This window comes from Gymnoscopelus braueri, assembly GCF_963280865.1.
Source record: "Gymnoscopelus braueri genome assembly, chromosome: 7".
Classification (NCBI taxonomy): domain Eukaryota; kingdom Metazoa; phylum Chordata; class Actinopteri; order Myctophiformes; family Myctophidae; genus Gymnoscopelus; species Gymnoscopelus braueri.
The window spans coordinates 23,138,302-23,153,713 of record NC_137608.1 but is presented as its reverse complement, the minus strand read 5'-3'; the positions used below and the strand labels follow the sequence as shown (position 1 = coordinate 23,153,713).

The following is a 15,412-nucleotide window of genomic DNA, read 5'->3' as shown; positions in this document are numbered from 1 at the left end:
GGTGTCAAAGTGAGTCACGAGATTAGTTGATTAGCAAAACCTGCTGTTCGGCAGGTTTTATATATTGTGACACTTTTATCAAGCTTCCCATCTTATTTTTAATAAAAGCAGTTAGTCACTGTTTGTGATTTGTCAAGTGTTTGTGGTATAATATACAGTATTTGCCTGTCATTCAATATCCTTGACAAAACGATGGCAAGAGGAACACACAGGGGGAAAAAAGCGGAACGTTTATTTCTTTGAGCGCGGGCAGGAGACAGTCTTAATCGAACATGTATCTCTATGTGAATTGAACAGTTAAACATATCAGATTCAAATTCATACATTTAAGTGACTCAAGCTAGAACGCTCAAAGTTGTTCCATACCGTGGCATGTACTTGCTAGTCTTCCTCCAGGAGAAGCCGGTGACAGAGCGAGGATGGGCCAAATAGACAAAGGAGAAGGACAGTTCCCCTTGGGTGTTAATGCTGTAGCTGCTGTCGCTGGGCTCCGGAGGTGTGAACAGTCTAGAGATACCAGACTGCCACTTACTGGTGCTGTACCACACCTTCACGAGGCAGTCGTCCTAAGGGGAAACCAGGGGACAGACAAACAGAGGATATAAAGAACACACAAAAGGCAGGGGGAAAAAATAGAGGATTCATGGTGTTCCCTGGAGATATATACAGAGAAAGGTGTGGCAGTGATGTGCAAACGAGTGTATAAGATCAGATAAGCCTTTGATCGCTGGGGGGAAATTCAGGTTCCATAGTAGCAATAATGTCGAGTTTCGACCATCACCAGAATTCCCAGAAATCACCGCTTTCTGAGAATGCAGCATGGTTCCATGCATTGCCTATGGCGAGACGCTAATTAATTGCAACAGGAGGCGGAGCAGTGCGAAAAGTGAATGGATTTTACTATGTACTGTATAGTGTGTTTAGAAATGCAATGTAGTTGTACAATAAAAACAAATATTGTGAATGCTAGAATCAATGCAGCAAAACTATTAGAGAGCTATTAGTTATATTAATATTATAGATCATATAATTAACAAGTTAACAATCTGGACTTTGACGTTGAATTCTACAACCGGTCTTAAACCAGGATCTCTACATTAGTATGACCACAGTAATACTGTTTTAATGAGCCTTGTTGCCAGGCTGAGAGTAAATGTCTTGCATGGCTCTCAGGGTGCAAAGCCAACGGACCTGTCCAGCAGTAGCAAAGAAATCCCCATCAGGAGAGAACTTCATCAGATTGATGGGAGAGGCAGTCCTACAGTCAAAAGGAAAATAAAACAATGAATACAATCGTTTAGAAAACAAGGGAACCAGGAGACCTGGTACTGCCAGACCCCTAGTGGTTGAAATCTGAATGGCCGGACTTCGCATGACGTGTGTGCAGAAGAAAAGAGGGACAGGACAGGAAAAGAGGGACAGACCGACCGACAAAGCCTCATGTAGGCCGGCCGGACTTCGCATGACGTGTGTGCAGAGGAAAAGAGGGACAGGACAGGAAAAGAGGGACAGACCGACAAAGCCTCATGTAGGCCGGCCGGACTTCACATGACGTGTGTGCGGAGGAAAAGAGGGACAGGACAGGAAAAGAGGGACAGACCGACCGACAAAGCCTCATGTAGGCCGACCCCTTGGGTCTGGCAAATACTAATGTACGGTACTCTAAGAACAGTAAGATATTCACAAGCAATGTGGATATTGTCACATGTGAAGTTCTACCAATCTATAAATAATAGCCAATTCACAAGCTTGTTTTTAAAATAGTTCATTAATCGTAATCAAGGCAAAGGTCTAAAATAATTGTGACATTAATTTGAAGTCATATCACCCAGCCCCAGTGGACATCCTTTTTTTTAAAAGTGTGGGCTCTTACTTGCAGTGCCAGATACACCTCCAGGGAGACTGAGAGGAGTCACCTATGGTCATCTCAGTCTGCTTCCCAGCCTCCTCGCACACCTCCTCTGCCTCGCCACCATTACACCACAACTGGAGGCTACTAGAGCCTGTTAAGAGATGGCTGCCTGGAAGAACCAATAACAAAACCCCAGTCACCATGAGATTGTCCATTTTTCTGTATTGTATTTAATTGGCCATATTTTCAACACCAGTAGTACAAAACAAATGAGCAAAAAAAGAGATGTGCGAAAGATGAGTATTAGTGATGTAGGCCGGTTGTCAGTGACATTCACAAATCATTCTCATAAAAACCTTTCAACGGACACTATAGCAGTGGTTTTGATTCATTTAGACGTCATGTTAAAAGAAAAGTACACAAACTGAGGGGTGGAAAAATGGCATCAAATGTAATCAAGAAAGTCAATCAAAGAACGAGATTTTGGGGCAGGATTTACTCTTTTGTCAACAAAAGTGCTCTCAAGACTCTTAGCTTGAGCCCTAATTCAATGCCATTTTGATTATGCTTGTGCCTCTTGGTTCTCCAACACATCTGAATGTCACTAAAAACTAAGCTTCAGACCTCCCAAAATAAACTGATAGGACTACTTCTCGGCCTTAACCCATTCATTCCGGGTTAAGCCCATGACCCACCTAATTCCAACACACTTTCTAGTTTGGGATGGCTCGGGGTAGAAGACAGGGTTAGATATTTTGGGGGCTTTTCTGCCTTTATTTGGATAGTACAGTTTGCGATAGACAGGAAACAGGGGATTGACATGCAGCAAAGATCGTCAGGCTCGGGAATCGAACATGCGACTTTCTGTCAGGCTGCATTAGAGCATATATGTGGTATGCGCCTTAACCACTAGGCCATCTGTGCCCCCCAGCGGGATTGGTATTTAACCCGTTAAGACCGGGAAAGCATCTGTCATTTTAGATTTTAACCATTATTTTATACTTTGGCTAATCAAAAATAACAGATATACAAGCTCATAGCGCTATGAGCTCGTAGATCTGCTATTTTAGAAAAATCATGATTTTTTTTGCAAATCTTTGAATATATGTATTTTAAAGCCAACATTTTTTACTCAAATCTTTGCTTCTGGGGGTGCCATATATTTTGAGATCTGGGTCCGCAGCCAAATAAATATAATTTTCGGTGGTCCTTGACATGAAAAAGTTTGAGAACCACTGATATTATAGCAACAGAAGTGTTTCAGAACACTGTTAGGGTTTAGAAGACATTTGTAGAATCGGCCTCAGGTCTCAATGGGTTCAGATACTTGGTAATATTTGGTCAAATGTTTGGTTATAATGAAGTCCAAAATAGGGACACCGGGTTGAAAGCGGTTTAAATATATTTGGGAGGGCGTAGAATGTGTCTCTGTATTGGTAAATGAGTGCACTATTTTTATATAGTTGTAAACATAGCAGTAATAATGTGTGGTCGTCACAAAACCCAAAAGGCACACCTGGACTTCCCGTTTGGGAACCACAGCAGTATAGCATGACTGTGTATCTTTATGTTGTACTACACAAGGTGTGCTCCTAGTGTAAATGTACCTGTGGGGTGCCAGGCCAGGTTCCGCACTGTAGACTGCAAAGCAAACTGGCCCGTCTTCTGCCACTGGTAGTTCAGCTTCTGTTCACAATAAAAACATGAAAGAAAGAAGTCTCAATGACAACATAAAATAAACATCCTTCATCTAAAAAATAAGATGGTGCCAGAGCTAAATCATATCTTTTCATGTCTTTCATATCAGGAGGTATGACTGTATTGTTTGTGAGAACCTCCTGTGAGCCTGCTCTCATGCGAATCACATGATATCATGCATGACCCTCAGGCTGTGTCTGAGATGTCTATCATCTTTCCATTGATTCCATTCCATGTGACGGTTCCCTGACTTCTCTTGCTTAGGACCAATGTCATAAACATGAGACTTTTGAAAAGACGTATTGATATAAGATCAGTCGATTGAGTATTAAAAGGGGTATTTCACTTTAAAACACATCTGGGGTCATTTTAACGTCTACACTGGCTTTTTGTGTGACAAATTTTAAGTTGTTTAACCATGTTAGACACATTGAAAACATCCGTCCCCGTTTCTGGTTAATGTATTTTTCTTTTTATGTTACTCTCTTGTACATGTTACTCTTGTATATGAGATTATGAATAAAATCTTGAGACTTTACTGTGGTGGTCAAGGTTCAGCTGCAATTGAAAGGTCAATGAAAAGTGCTGAAAGGAGAAAAGGGGTCTCGTTTCCTGTGCTAATGTGAAGACATGCATGACTGGTTGTGGACTGAACAGTCCTGTTGGCTACTCACCGTCGATGGCCCCTCCTTCACATCTTGGCGATGAACAGGCTCAAAGACACATACAATGCTTCCATAGGAAGCTGCAATCTGTCAGCAGAAAAAAAACATGTCTCAATTACTTCTACATATTAAGCACAAAACAAAAAAACTTCCTCAAACCAGTATTTCTTGTTTCAGAAACAAGTCATACTGGCAACTGGCTACTGAACTTAAATTACTTGAAAAGGGGCCAATAATATCTTGTGATTGTTACAATCCTTTGTTGACTCAGCATTGTCGTGATTGCAGCTTGTACTCCTCCCATTAACACATTGGCTCGGGCTCCGTGCTCAAATGCCAGTGTCAGTGGCCACTGTCACTACGGTAAACAGACTGGATGACTGAAATGCCTGAATAGAAATAACGATTCTAACAAGGCCTGGGCCCTGGATAATACAAGTTGTGTGTAATGAGGTAAATAATATGCCAACTGTCAAGGATGCTGAATGTCAGGAACAAATGAGTCACACACAGACACTTGCAAATGTGCATATGCATGCACACACACGTGCATGTGTACAGTATGTGCACCACAGATTATAATAAAAAAAGGCACGCACAAGACTTGGTGCAGACAGACTATGACTCAGAGCACTGTGACATACATTAGGAAAATACATTGTTTCTTCTACACAGGATGACTTGACTACAGGCTTCAGAAGATTTTTATAGTTTTCCATTTTGGAGAAGTAGAGGATGATACATTGGCAGCTGAAAGCATTCGCTCTCTTTTCCCCGCCGTGGCACATTTGTGTCTTTCCACTTTATCTGTATTACAGCTTGACGTGTGGGTTTCTTTGTCTATTCTATCAGACCTGTTGACAGCAATGCAGCTGTTCAGGCTGAAACCACATTACACACCAGAAATGAAGCCCATTTAGGCCGTGAAAGAACTAATAATGTAGACTCGGGCCCATTTTGACTAAGATAGCTTATTATGCGGCCTGATTTGAAAAGGACACTGGACATTGATTGAGCTTGAGTTTTTTCCGTTTTTTATCAAACCATTTTGCAGTCATATGATGTTACAAATGCAATGACATGGACTGGGGCCAGCATCAGCATTACATGATTTGACCAATATATTTATAAATTATCAATTAATCGACAACACAAAATTGACAAGGCCTGGGAAGTGATCGTTCTTACCTGTCCTCCCTGTAGGGGGCAGTCCACGCAGCCCACCTGGATGTTGCCATGCTTGGCCCCCGGGATGATCTGCAGCCGCTCAAAGTCACTGCCCAAAATCACAACATCACAGCCGGATGCGTAGGCCTATCCCATGACATGAGAAAAGAGAAGGAGTTTGAGTAGTGTTTACCAAACATAGGTCTGCCACCCATTTTAGTCGCGACAAAAAAAGACAACATTTCGAAACATTTTCTAACTTGTTTTCATGAATCAAATAGGTGATATACGTTCGTGAACGTTCCGCATCACAAGGGCCGTTGTGAGCTCGTAGATCAGCTATATTCACTTTTTTTCTTCTTTTTTTTTTGGGGTACCGGGGAATATACCCTTTTGGGTCTTGAGCTGTAAAAATTTGGGAACCCCTGGGTTGGAGGACAGGGATGACAAGGACATAAACAGCACCCACAGTGTGAGAGCGGTCAGTTGGACAAGCCTAATTGGACAAGGCTAATGAGTGACCCCGGGTCCAGTGTCACGACATCATCACACACATACCATCATATGATAGCTGTCGAGTACTAGTACGGCAAGATAAGATATGCATTCCATTCTGAATTTCTGTGGTTCTGTGTGCAGGGCGGGTGGGGGGGGGGGGGTTGACCCATTATCAATGGGCTGTAATTCACTGTGACTATCCAGAGATCTAACCTTTGCCTCCTTCACTAGAGGATGGAGGGACAGAAATAGTTGTGCTATTGATCCATTCAGCGAGAATGACTCTCCATTGGGAACAGTGTCAGATTCTGTCCACCACAATGTGCAAAGTCAGTCTGTCGCTGACAGTTACTTCACATTCAAGGTTTAGTTCAAGGTTTCTGTTGTTGTTATTTTGAGTACAGGTACATAAGATTAAAACATTGTAGCAGCATTAATAATAATAATAATAATAATAATAATAATAATAATAATAATAATAATAATAAACAATATGTATACAACAAAGAAAATAATAGAATAATCAAGAATAGCAGCAGTATCACAAAAGAACAGTTTAACTGTTGTTGTTAACCACATGAACCCTAGCATCCCAATTATGGGCATACAGTATAATTTAGGCAAACATTCGGTTCATCCCAAAATATCCCTACATGTCTCTTACAGTCACTTTATATACTCATACAAGCAGGACAACAGGACCATGACAATAGTGTCATACCCCTGACTGTGACCGCCCAGCTTTGCCACCAACTAACCAGCCGAAACCTTGGTCAGAACAAAATAATCACCTGAGGCCACCCTATTGATTATTCATCAATACGGTTGATTGAATCAAGTCAGGCAAATATTGCTGAGCTCTGTGCTAAGAACACTACTTTCAACCTGCAACTTGTCCCTGTCTGAAACCAGGAGAGCCGAGTCATCCGCGAACAAGAACAAATTTCAGTTACATGGTCATTTCACAGCGTGACTCGTTAACATGAAGCAAGAATAGTAACGTCCCCAGAATGCTTCGCTGTGGGACCCCCACAGTCCACTGGGAGGGAAGAGGACAGGGTACCATTCACCTCAACCACCTGTTCTCTTCCCTCCAGGTAAGATCTTGGTTGGATCTCACCCAGTTCACAGATGAGCTGTCAAAACCAATTGCCCTCAGCTTATTCAACAAGATGGAATGATTAAAAGTGTCAAACGCTTTCTGCAGGTCCAAGTACTTGCCAACATCTATCTTGCGTTTGATGTAATCCATCAAGTACAGCATTGGTTAACACTTCCAGCCCTGTTCCACACACAGCAACATCCTCAGAGTTAATTTAATGCTGAGTGTAGAAAATTAATTGACCCGTAACTTACAGCTACACTCCGTAACTTTCCTGTCCTACCTGGGATTCTTAGCCGGAATTCACACCCGGGTCCCACAAGCAAGGGCTTTTTACCACTGAGCTAATAGAGCCTGCCTGCTTGCTCAGGGGGAGAAATTGAATTTTGACCTTCATGCAGTACCACTTGCCAACCAGTAGTGGTCAAATCAGACCACAGAATATAAATGTCTCAATAGAAGAGCAGGGAGACCAAATACAATTGCAGCAATTGTGTAAGTTATATTATATTAGCATACTCTACCATAGTGATTGGTCTAAATAACATTTTATTCATAGTGTACTTTTAACACTGGGTATTTTAATGTGTCATCTGCCTTGAATGACAACACCAAGTAAATGATAAATTCTCAGGTGCTGGACAGAACACATATAAAATAGAAATATAGAGGCCGCAGCGCACACTGATTCATGCTCCCGAAGTGTATTTATTTAATTACCACCGAGGTGACATTTCGAGCATCTCCACTCTTCCTCAGACAAGGAGGAAGAGAGGCGCTCGAAATGTCACCTTGGTGATAATTAATCAAATACACTTTGGGAGCATGATCCAGTGTGTGGGTAGAGTATATTTCTATTGTTTGACAGCACTGTCGCAGCTGCACCTTCCTACACTCTGAGAAAAAGATAAGCAGCAACGCAAGTTTTTATCTGGCTAGCAGACAATGAGACAGAGCAACACATGCACCTATAAAGACGATAGGGAAGTATTTCTGGAACAAGGAACAACTTACCGTGAATGGCACATTGTTGACACTCCCCACTGAGAAACAACTGTCCCCTGGGTTGACGGCCCCGGTGAGGACCTGATGGAGATTCATGGCTCTTGTTGTTTGCCTGTTCTCCTTCCCTGCTGCCTCACTGTACCCTCCTACTCCAGGTGAGTTTGATTGGAAACCAGTGTAATGATGCGGTCATTGTGACATGTAGGCTGTGATTTCAATACAGCATCCCTGCAGGCTTTCTGAGGGGAAGAGACAGAGAGACAAGCAGAAAGATGAGTAAGAGAAATTAAGATGGGAGAGAAAATAGACATGACGACAGTTTGGGATCGACTTTAAGGCATTGCATATATTCATTGTAAATTGATTTAACACTGAACACTAGTAGTAAGCTCATGAAAAGGAAACCGCAGAGCTGACAGCTCACCCATAGCCTTTACGCAACATATGCTGCCCAACATATTACGGTTGCAGTACATGAATGTTTCCTTATCTGGCCCAGCCTTAGTGAATTTACTCTGAAACGGGAACCCAGGCAAAATATTAGTACTACTGTGTATAATGATAGCGATAATATCACCAGTAGGTGCACTTTAAAGTTTAAACACCCAATTTTGTTAGCCTCAGGGTGTGCTTATATGCCAACTACTGAGGGTACAACCACCAGAATCCTTTTTAAAGTGCTCATCTTTGTAAACCAGTAGCAAGACAGTGTATGTTCATTCAAGGCTATGTAAATTAGGTTTTTCCAATTTCAGTTTCAGGGTGTGAGTAGAATCTCTTGAATCTCTTGAGTCCTGACGCTGGCCGGGTTTACAATAGCCTATTATTACACAAATGGGAACAGGTCAGGTTGTGTCAGTCAGTGATCCAAATGGGTCAGAGCAGCAGAATGCTGTTATAACACAACTACAATGCTGCTGGTTTGGCCGGCTAATCCACTTTAATGTTTACTGCTAGAGGCTTTATTCTGAAACCACAGGTAGGGGGGGGGGCGATTAATGTCATCTGTCACAGTAAACCAAATCAATCTGTAACTTATGACACACATCTGAACGCATCATTATGGAGCAAGCTAGCTGAACATGCTAGCTGTCAGTTAGCACTGCTTGAGCAGTGTCTCTTGTGTCAGCAATGATACTGACAATTACACACACATTTATTCACTTATAATACCAGCAACGCGCAAGTCAGGCCCCTTAAATGTCACAGTTTGGCCTTAATGCAGTAGTTATTTCACATTGCAGTAGGCCAGTGGTTCTCACCAGTGGTCCTTGAAGGTTCCAGGTGGTCCCCAGCTAAATGATGGAGAGTTGATAACCAAATGGACCCTAATTAGATCTTTATCTATTGAGAGTGTAAAATGAAACCAAATGGACGGACCCTTATAGATCTTTATCTCTTGAGTGTAAAATGAAACCAAATGGACCCTGGTTTCATTGTACGCTACGAGTTAAATTATTGTTAAACATATGCATTACTTAATTTACAAGAAGTCTATACGGAATGTACAAGAATTGTTATTTTGATCAACGTTTGCCTGTCATCTCTCCTATGGTACCAACATCAACACAGCATGGAATTGTGGACAAAATCTTATCCAAAGATAACAAAACATTCTAAGTTCTGAGTGGCTAAATCTCATCAAACGGTGGTCCGTGGCACAAATGCCCAACAAATAACGGACCTTGATATGAAAAAAGGGTTGAAAACCACTGCAGCAGGCGATTCTAAACTGGACAATTTTTAAGGCATCTGTTCCGTGTGGCAACTCACGTGATGAGGTTCCATATCCATACACCGCAGCAACACGGTGACACAATGTCAATGTCAACACCACTGGATCAGCGTATCGTCAGCTGAACTGTCTCAGTAGTCAATTTACATGACTTTAAACGCACTGTCGATCTGAACGAAAGGCATATCGAGCAGTTTCAGGTCAATGAATCATTAAGCTAACTTATACTGTCAAGTTGAAGTGTCTTAGCCCACACTGTACAGCGGCCACAACCATAACAAATGTAACACATGCCATGATGACCCGTAATATACGCAAGCAACGACTTACCTCGTACTATTGCTAAATTATGTCCCGTTACTCTTTTGTAGCTTTGCCTGGCGAGTATTATAGCTCTTCCTTGCAGTCTTTCCAGCTAACTAGCGATAGCACACCATAGCTTCAGCAGTAGCTCGCTAGCTTAGAACAGCAAACAAACCAGCTATAGAAAAGGCTGAGAGCGTTTAATTTGTGTCAACCATTCGGTAGCTGTCTGAGTCACGTTGCCCGGCTGTGTGTACAGCGGCTAACAGTTCTGAATGCAAACCACACACCAGGGAGTCCCTAAAGTTACCAAATACCAGACACCATCCTGTCCTACCTACGGTATCTGTCTGTTCCTCAACGTTGGAGATGTGTCACGGTGACGACTGTTTAGGTGCGATGCATTGTGGTCCTTGTAGTCACAAACATGAAAGCAGGTGAGGTGAACCGTGAGGTGAACTGAGGGGAGGTTCCTGCAGAACAGGCTCTGCAGAATCTCAAGAGAATAGGATGATCTGTAAATACAGTTTTTAATTGTTTTTTTTACTAATATTTGTATTATATTACTAAGATTACAAACTATATAGATTTCTAGATATAACCTAGACCAGTGCTTCTCAAACTTTTTTCATGTCAAGGACCCCCAAAATGATATGTATTTGGCTGCGGACCCCGGCCTCATCTCAAAAATATTTTGTGCCAGGGACCTCCAGAAGCAAAGATTTGAATAAAAAAATGATCGCTTTAACAATACATATGTATAGCAGCCTATATTCAAAGATTTGCAAAATAGATTTTTCAGGTTTAGCAGGTATACAAGCTCATCGCGCGACACATGAGCTTGTATATCTGCTATTTTTGAATAGCCAAAAGTATATAATTTAAATGTGGTTAAAGTGGTTCAAATGATTGTGACGCTATATTAACTAATTTTCCTGGGGACCGCCTATACCCCCCCAAGGACGCCCTGGGTGTCTCCGGACCCCACTTTGAGAACCAATTTATTGTAGAACTGACTTTAATACCCCAGTCCTCAGGTAGCCAAGAGACAGAGACAGGTGAAAAGCTGTGCTCATGTGCTCAACTCAGACAAAACTAGAGATCTAGCTTAAAAAGGAATCAATTTGGTTAAAGTGTGTATAGGCTCAGTTTTACTTGTATACGTATTGTTTGTTTATAATACTCAGATAAAAGAACAATGTTGATTAATGATATTTTTATTGTTAGGCCTACAGCTGTTTCACTGTGCAAGAGTCAGGTGCATATGATGTTTTTTCATACTTGTGTTGAACATAGTTGTAATACAAAATATTTTATTGAAGATAACTTAACTCAGGTTCTTCCAAATAGAATACAATTGTATTTACTTGCCTCAGAGTAAAACAGATGGTTATGATGAGTTCACAGAAATCAAGTCGTCATGGCTAGCCTCAAAGGTTGTGGGCTGGGCTAATCTAGAGATCTGACTCAGATCTAAGATGCCCCCTCACCGAAATGTTGTGCCATGCATATTTAGCTCTGGACTGGATTGAATTCTAATATTCAAAAAGGAGTTTATGGAAAAGATATAGGTTGTGTTGTAAATCTTTGCGTGTATGGGGTATAGCTCAGTGGTAGAGCTTTTTGAATGCAGATCAAGAGGTCCCCAGTTCAACTCTGGATGCCCCCTGAAATACAATGTGCTAATCCTGGGTTTTAGCTATAGCCTAGATTGAATCCTACACAATAATCAAAATTGATTTCATGAAAAAAACATAGTTTCTAATCCATTAAGGACATTTAGTACCAGTGGGGGTATAGCTCTGTCGTAAAATATTTAATTGCAAATCAAGAGGACCCCAGTACAACTCTGGGTAACCCCTGACATGAAATCATGTGATTATAACTCTAATATTATATATTCTATAGAATAGGCAAACTGGAAGTTATGAAAAATATATGTTTTGTAATGTAAGGGATATCTTAACCAAGGGGGTATAGCTCAGCGGTAGAGCATTTGACTGCAGATCAAGAGGTCCCCAGTTCAACTCTGGGTGCCCCCTCATCACAACATTGAAAATTGTACTTTTAGCTCTAGATTGGATTCAATCCTATTACTCAAAAAGGATTTTATAGAAAAGATACAGGTTGTATTGAAAGCTTTGTGTGTGAATTTTATAGCTCAGTGGTAGAGCATTTGAATGCAGATCAAGAGGACCCCAGTTCAACTCTGGGTGCCCCCTGAAATAACATTTTTTAGCTCTAGTTTGTTGGGATTGAATCCTACACAATAATCAAAATGCACTTCATGAAAATACATAGTTTGTAATCATTTAAGGACATTTGTGGGGTATAGCTCTGTCATAAAGCATTTCACTGCAAATCAAGAGGCCCCCAGTAAAACTCTGAGTATTGAGTTCTAGTTTGTGATATTTAACTCAAGTCTGGGTTATATTCTATACAACAACAGGCAAACTGTTAGTTTATGGAAAAGATACAGTTTGTAATGTATGGAGAATCATTGCTAGTGGGGGTGTAGCTCAGTGGTAGAGTATATGACTGCAGATCAACTCAGGGTGCCCCCTGACATCTGAGTGACAACAAAGGTGTACTGCCTATTCAGCATAACCCTGTTCTCCTCATTTATCATTTGTTGTATGATGGCATCACTCACTGAAAATGAACAGAATAACTTTCTCGTCTCTTGTTTTAAATGGCCACAAGATGTCACTATTGTTATATACTCAGAGGTACAGCAGTCTGTGCAGTCACACCATCTTACATTGTAGTGTGTGTGTGTGTGTGTGTGTGTGTGTGTGTGTGTGTGTGTGTGTGTGTGTGTGTGTGTGTGTGTGTGTGTGTGTGTGTGTGTGTGTGTGTGTGTGTGTGTGTGTGTGTGCCTTTGTTTACTTTGCAATGGAGGCAGGACTATGTCAACTAATAAGCTTTCTTATTACAGTATAATAATAAGTAGCTGTGTAATAAGCGGGATAATATACAATCAATAACATATTTTGACATTGATGTATTTTGTGTCAAATTAGTTATGTCATTAGTATGTAACCATGTGGTATAATGAACCTTCAGGGTGATACGTTCTGTACAATATGGTGATGCAGGTGATGCAGGGTACATATTTCAGGGTCTGCATCACCCTGTCAGGGGTTTATTGTGCAAAAAAATTTTTTGTTAACAATTAACTCATTCAGTGCCATTGACGTCACCGACGTCACGTTTTTATAAGCCCAGTGGTGCCAATGATGTCACCGACGTCATGGAAAAAAAAAATCTAGAAAAATGTGTTTTTGTTCAGAACCCAAGATATCATGATTTGAAAATTTGCTGCTCCTTTCACTTCTTGTTTAACATCTTACTGAAAAAGGCTGTATCTCGCTTCCTAAGCACTTTACAATGTATTTTTGGCCTTGGCACAGGGGTGATAAAATACAATATTTTTTTGGCACTGACAATTTGGAACTTATTTTACTGAATAACATTTATTTTAACCAATCTGTATGTTAAAAACAATATAGCACATCTGCAGTGGTTGGAGGTAGTCTCCCTACTCTTGCGTTGAGAAATGCTGAGCCTGTACCAGTAGGATACCTGTTAGTAAAGTTATTTGAAGCAGACCAGATTGGACAATGTCTTTATCCATATTTCTTATAATTCTGAAATTGTTGCAATTTCCTCTCTCCTTCAGGAGAGGGAGACAATTAAAAAAATGTAAACCTTTCTGCATCTTATTTTTTAACAGTGTATCTCTTTATCTATGGCGTGACCGTTGTCCCACAGCCTCTTTATTAATCACAATGTGTACAGTGTTGCGTGATATTCTGCTCGCCCTTCACTGAAACGGGCAAAACACTTTGGATTTTGAAGGGGATGGCACTTCAAGTTCAATTAAAGAGCTGAGAGAGAAAATGGGGCAGACAGTCTCCCCATGAATATTTAAAACGCCTGACATGTCACTGACATTAAGGAAGGTTGGGGACATTCTTTTCCATGGCATTTGAGTGGTGGTGCTTATGGTGAACTGTTAACTTCCCTCATGAAGAAGTAGGTCACACAGTGTTATTAAAGATGCAGTTCATGGCATGCTTCACAGTATAACTACTGTTAAATATTACATCGATTTTTCACGCACACACACACACACACACACACACACACACACACACACACACACACACACACACACACACACACACACACACACACACACGCACGTGTGTAAATGTTCATTCAAAGCACATTAGGCCTACATTCATACGTATGAAACACATTCCAGGCACACACACTCAAAAAGGTTCCATTTCACCCAGTGTGAACATCTCGTTACACTATCTCATATGTTTCTCTGTGTTGGGTTAGCATTCACAGAGTAAACAAGATGTGTGCTTAGAAAATTATTGATGTCAGGCAATCTTCACAGTACTCTTGAATTATCTGAAGATTTAATAGTGTCTCTGAGCAGAGAGCAGTCAACAGCACATTTGCTCCACTATTCCAGATGACTTCCACAATCCACACCATTTTGGTGAGTACACTGGGAACAAATACCTTTACTGTAGAACTAAGTTCACGCCATTCAGTACTATGACGTCATATTGATTACATCAGGGATCTCCATATATGAGATAGAAGACAAGACACTGAACCCCTAACCGCTCAAGATGAGCAGTTTGGTGCCATGTGAATGCTTTCCTTTGCTTTCCTTGTGTGTAAAATGGCTGAAAGTGAAATACCTTGTAAGGCACCATGCAGTCCATGATGTCCATATTTTGTCTGATAACACAGTGCATTGTGCCTGGCTGTTACATAGTCTAAATCAATAATCAATGATAAGATGATAAGATGAGCTGTCCCAATCACCCAAAAAGGTATGCCACTCCTCCTTAGAATATGATAAGCTTCTTTCCTCCTCAAATGGATAGGTATGGTAACATCTTCAGTAGTACAGAAATGCATCATGTGTTGGCCAATATTGTTTGAATTTAAGCCAAAAAACCTTTACACATTAGGCGGAAATTCCCAAACTGTTCCAATCATCGTTAATTCACCTTACTGTTGATGTAAGAATTGGCTCTGGTAGGCCTGTTATTTAGTGGTGGGAGTTTTTCTGTAAAATATCTGGCATTTTCCAACATCTCCATGACCTCTGTGTAAGGGGTTGTATTAACTCACCTATACATTTAAAACTGTAGATTAAGGATATGAGAAACTCCTAAATAAACGGGCAAATAGGTTATCTGTTTGATTGTCCTTTTTGTTTTCCATAATTCAGTGGTTCTCAACGTGGGGTCCAGGGACCCCTAGGGGTCCTTGAGGGGTCACCACCAAAATGTGTATACCATCAAAATCAGTTTAACCACTTTAAACCTATACACACAATGCGTGATGCGACG

General features: G+C 41.0%; 1 protein-coding gene across 4 annotated transcripts in view; it reads right to left on the bottom strand.

The window, feature by feature from the left end:
• The window catches only part of dmxl1 (Dmx like 1), a 74,836-nt gene extending 64,460 nt beyond the window's left edge, over positions 1-10,376 (bottom strand). For 2 of the 4 annotated variants that reach the window (XM_080434431.1, XM_080434434.1), the window contains exons 1-8: positions 10,053-10,376; positions 7,997-8,226; positions 5,404-5,529; positions 4,225-4,302; positions 3,460-3,538; positions 1,874-2,021; positions 1,192-1,258; positions 367-566 (exon numbers count right to left, since the gene is read on the bottom strand). In XM_080434431.1, the coding sequence (XP_080290557.1) occupies positions 367-566; positions 1,192-1,258; positions 1,874-2,021; positions 3,460-3,538; positions 4,225-4,302; positions 5,404-5,529; positions 7,997-8,083 (785 nt within the window). In that variant the 5' untranslated portion in view covers positions 8,084-8,226; positions 10,053-10,376. Of the gene's footprint in view, positions 1-366; positions 567-1,191; positions 1,259-1,873; positions 2,022-3,459; positions 3,539-4,224; positions 4,303-5,403; positions 5,530-7,996; positions 8,227-9,760; positions 9,893-10,052 lie in introns of all 4 variants that reach the window. The other 2 variants (XM_080434432.1, XM_080434433.1) reach the window with 2 other exon arrangements.
• Between the last annotated feature and the right edge of the window lie 5,036 nt (positions 10,377-15,412).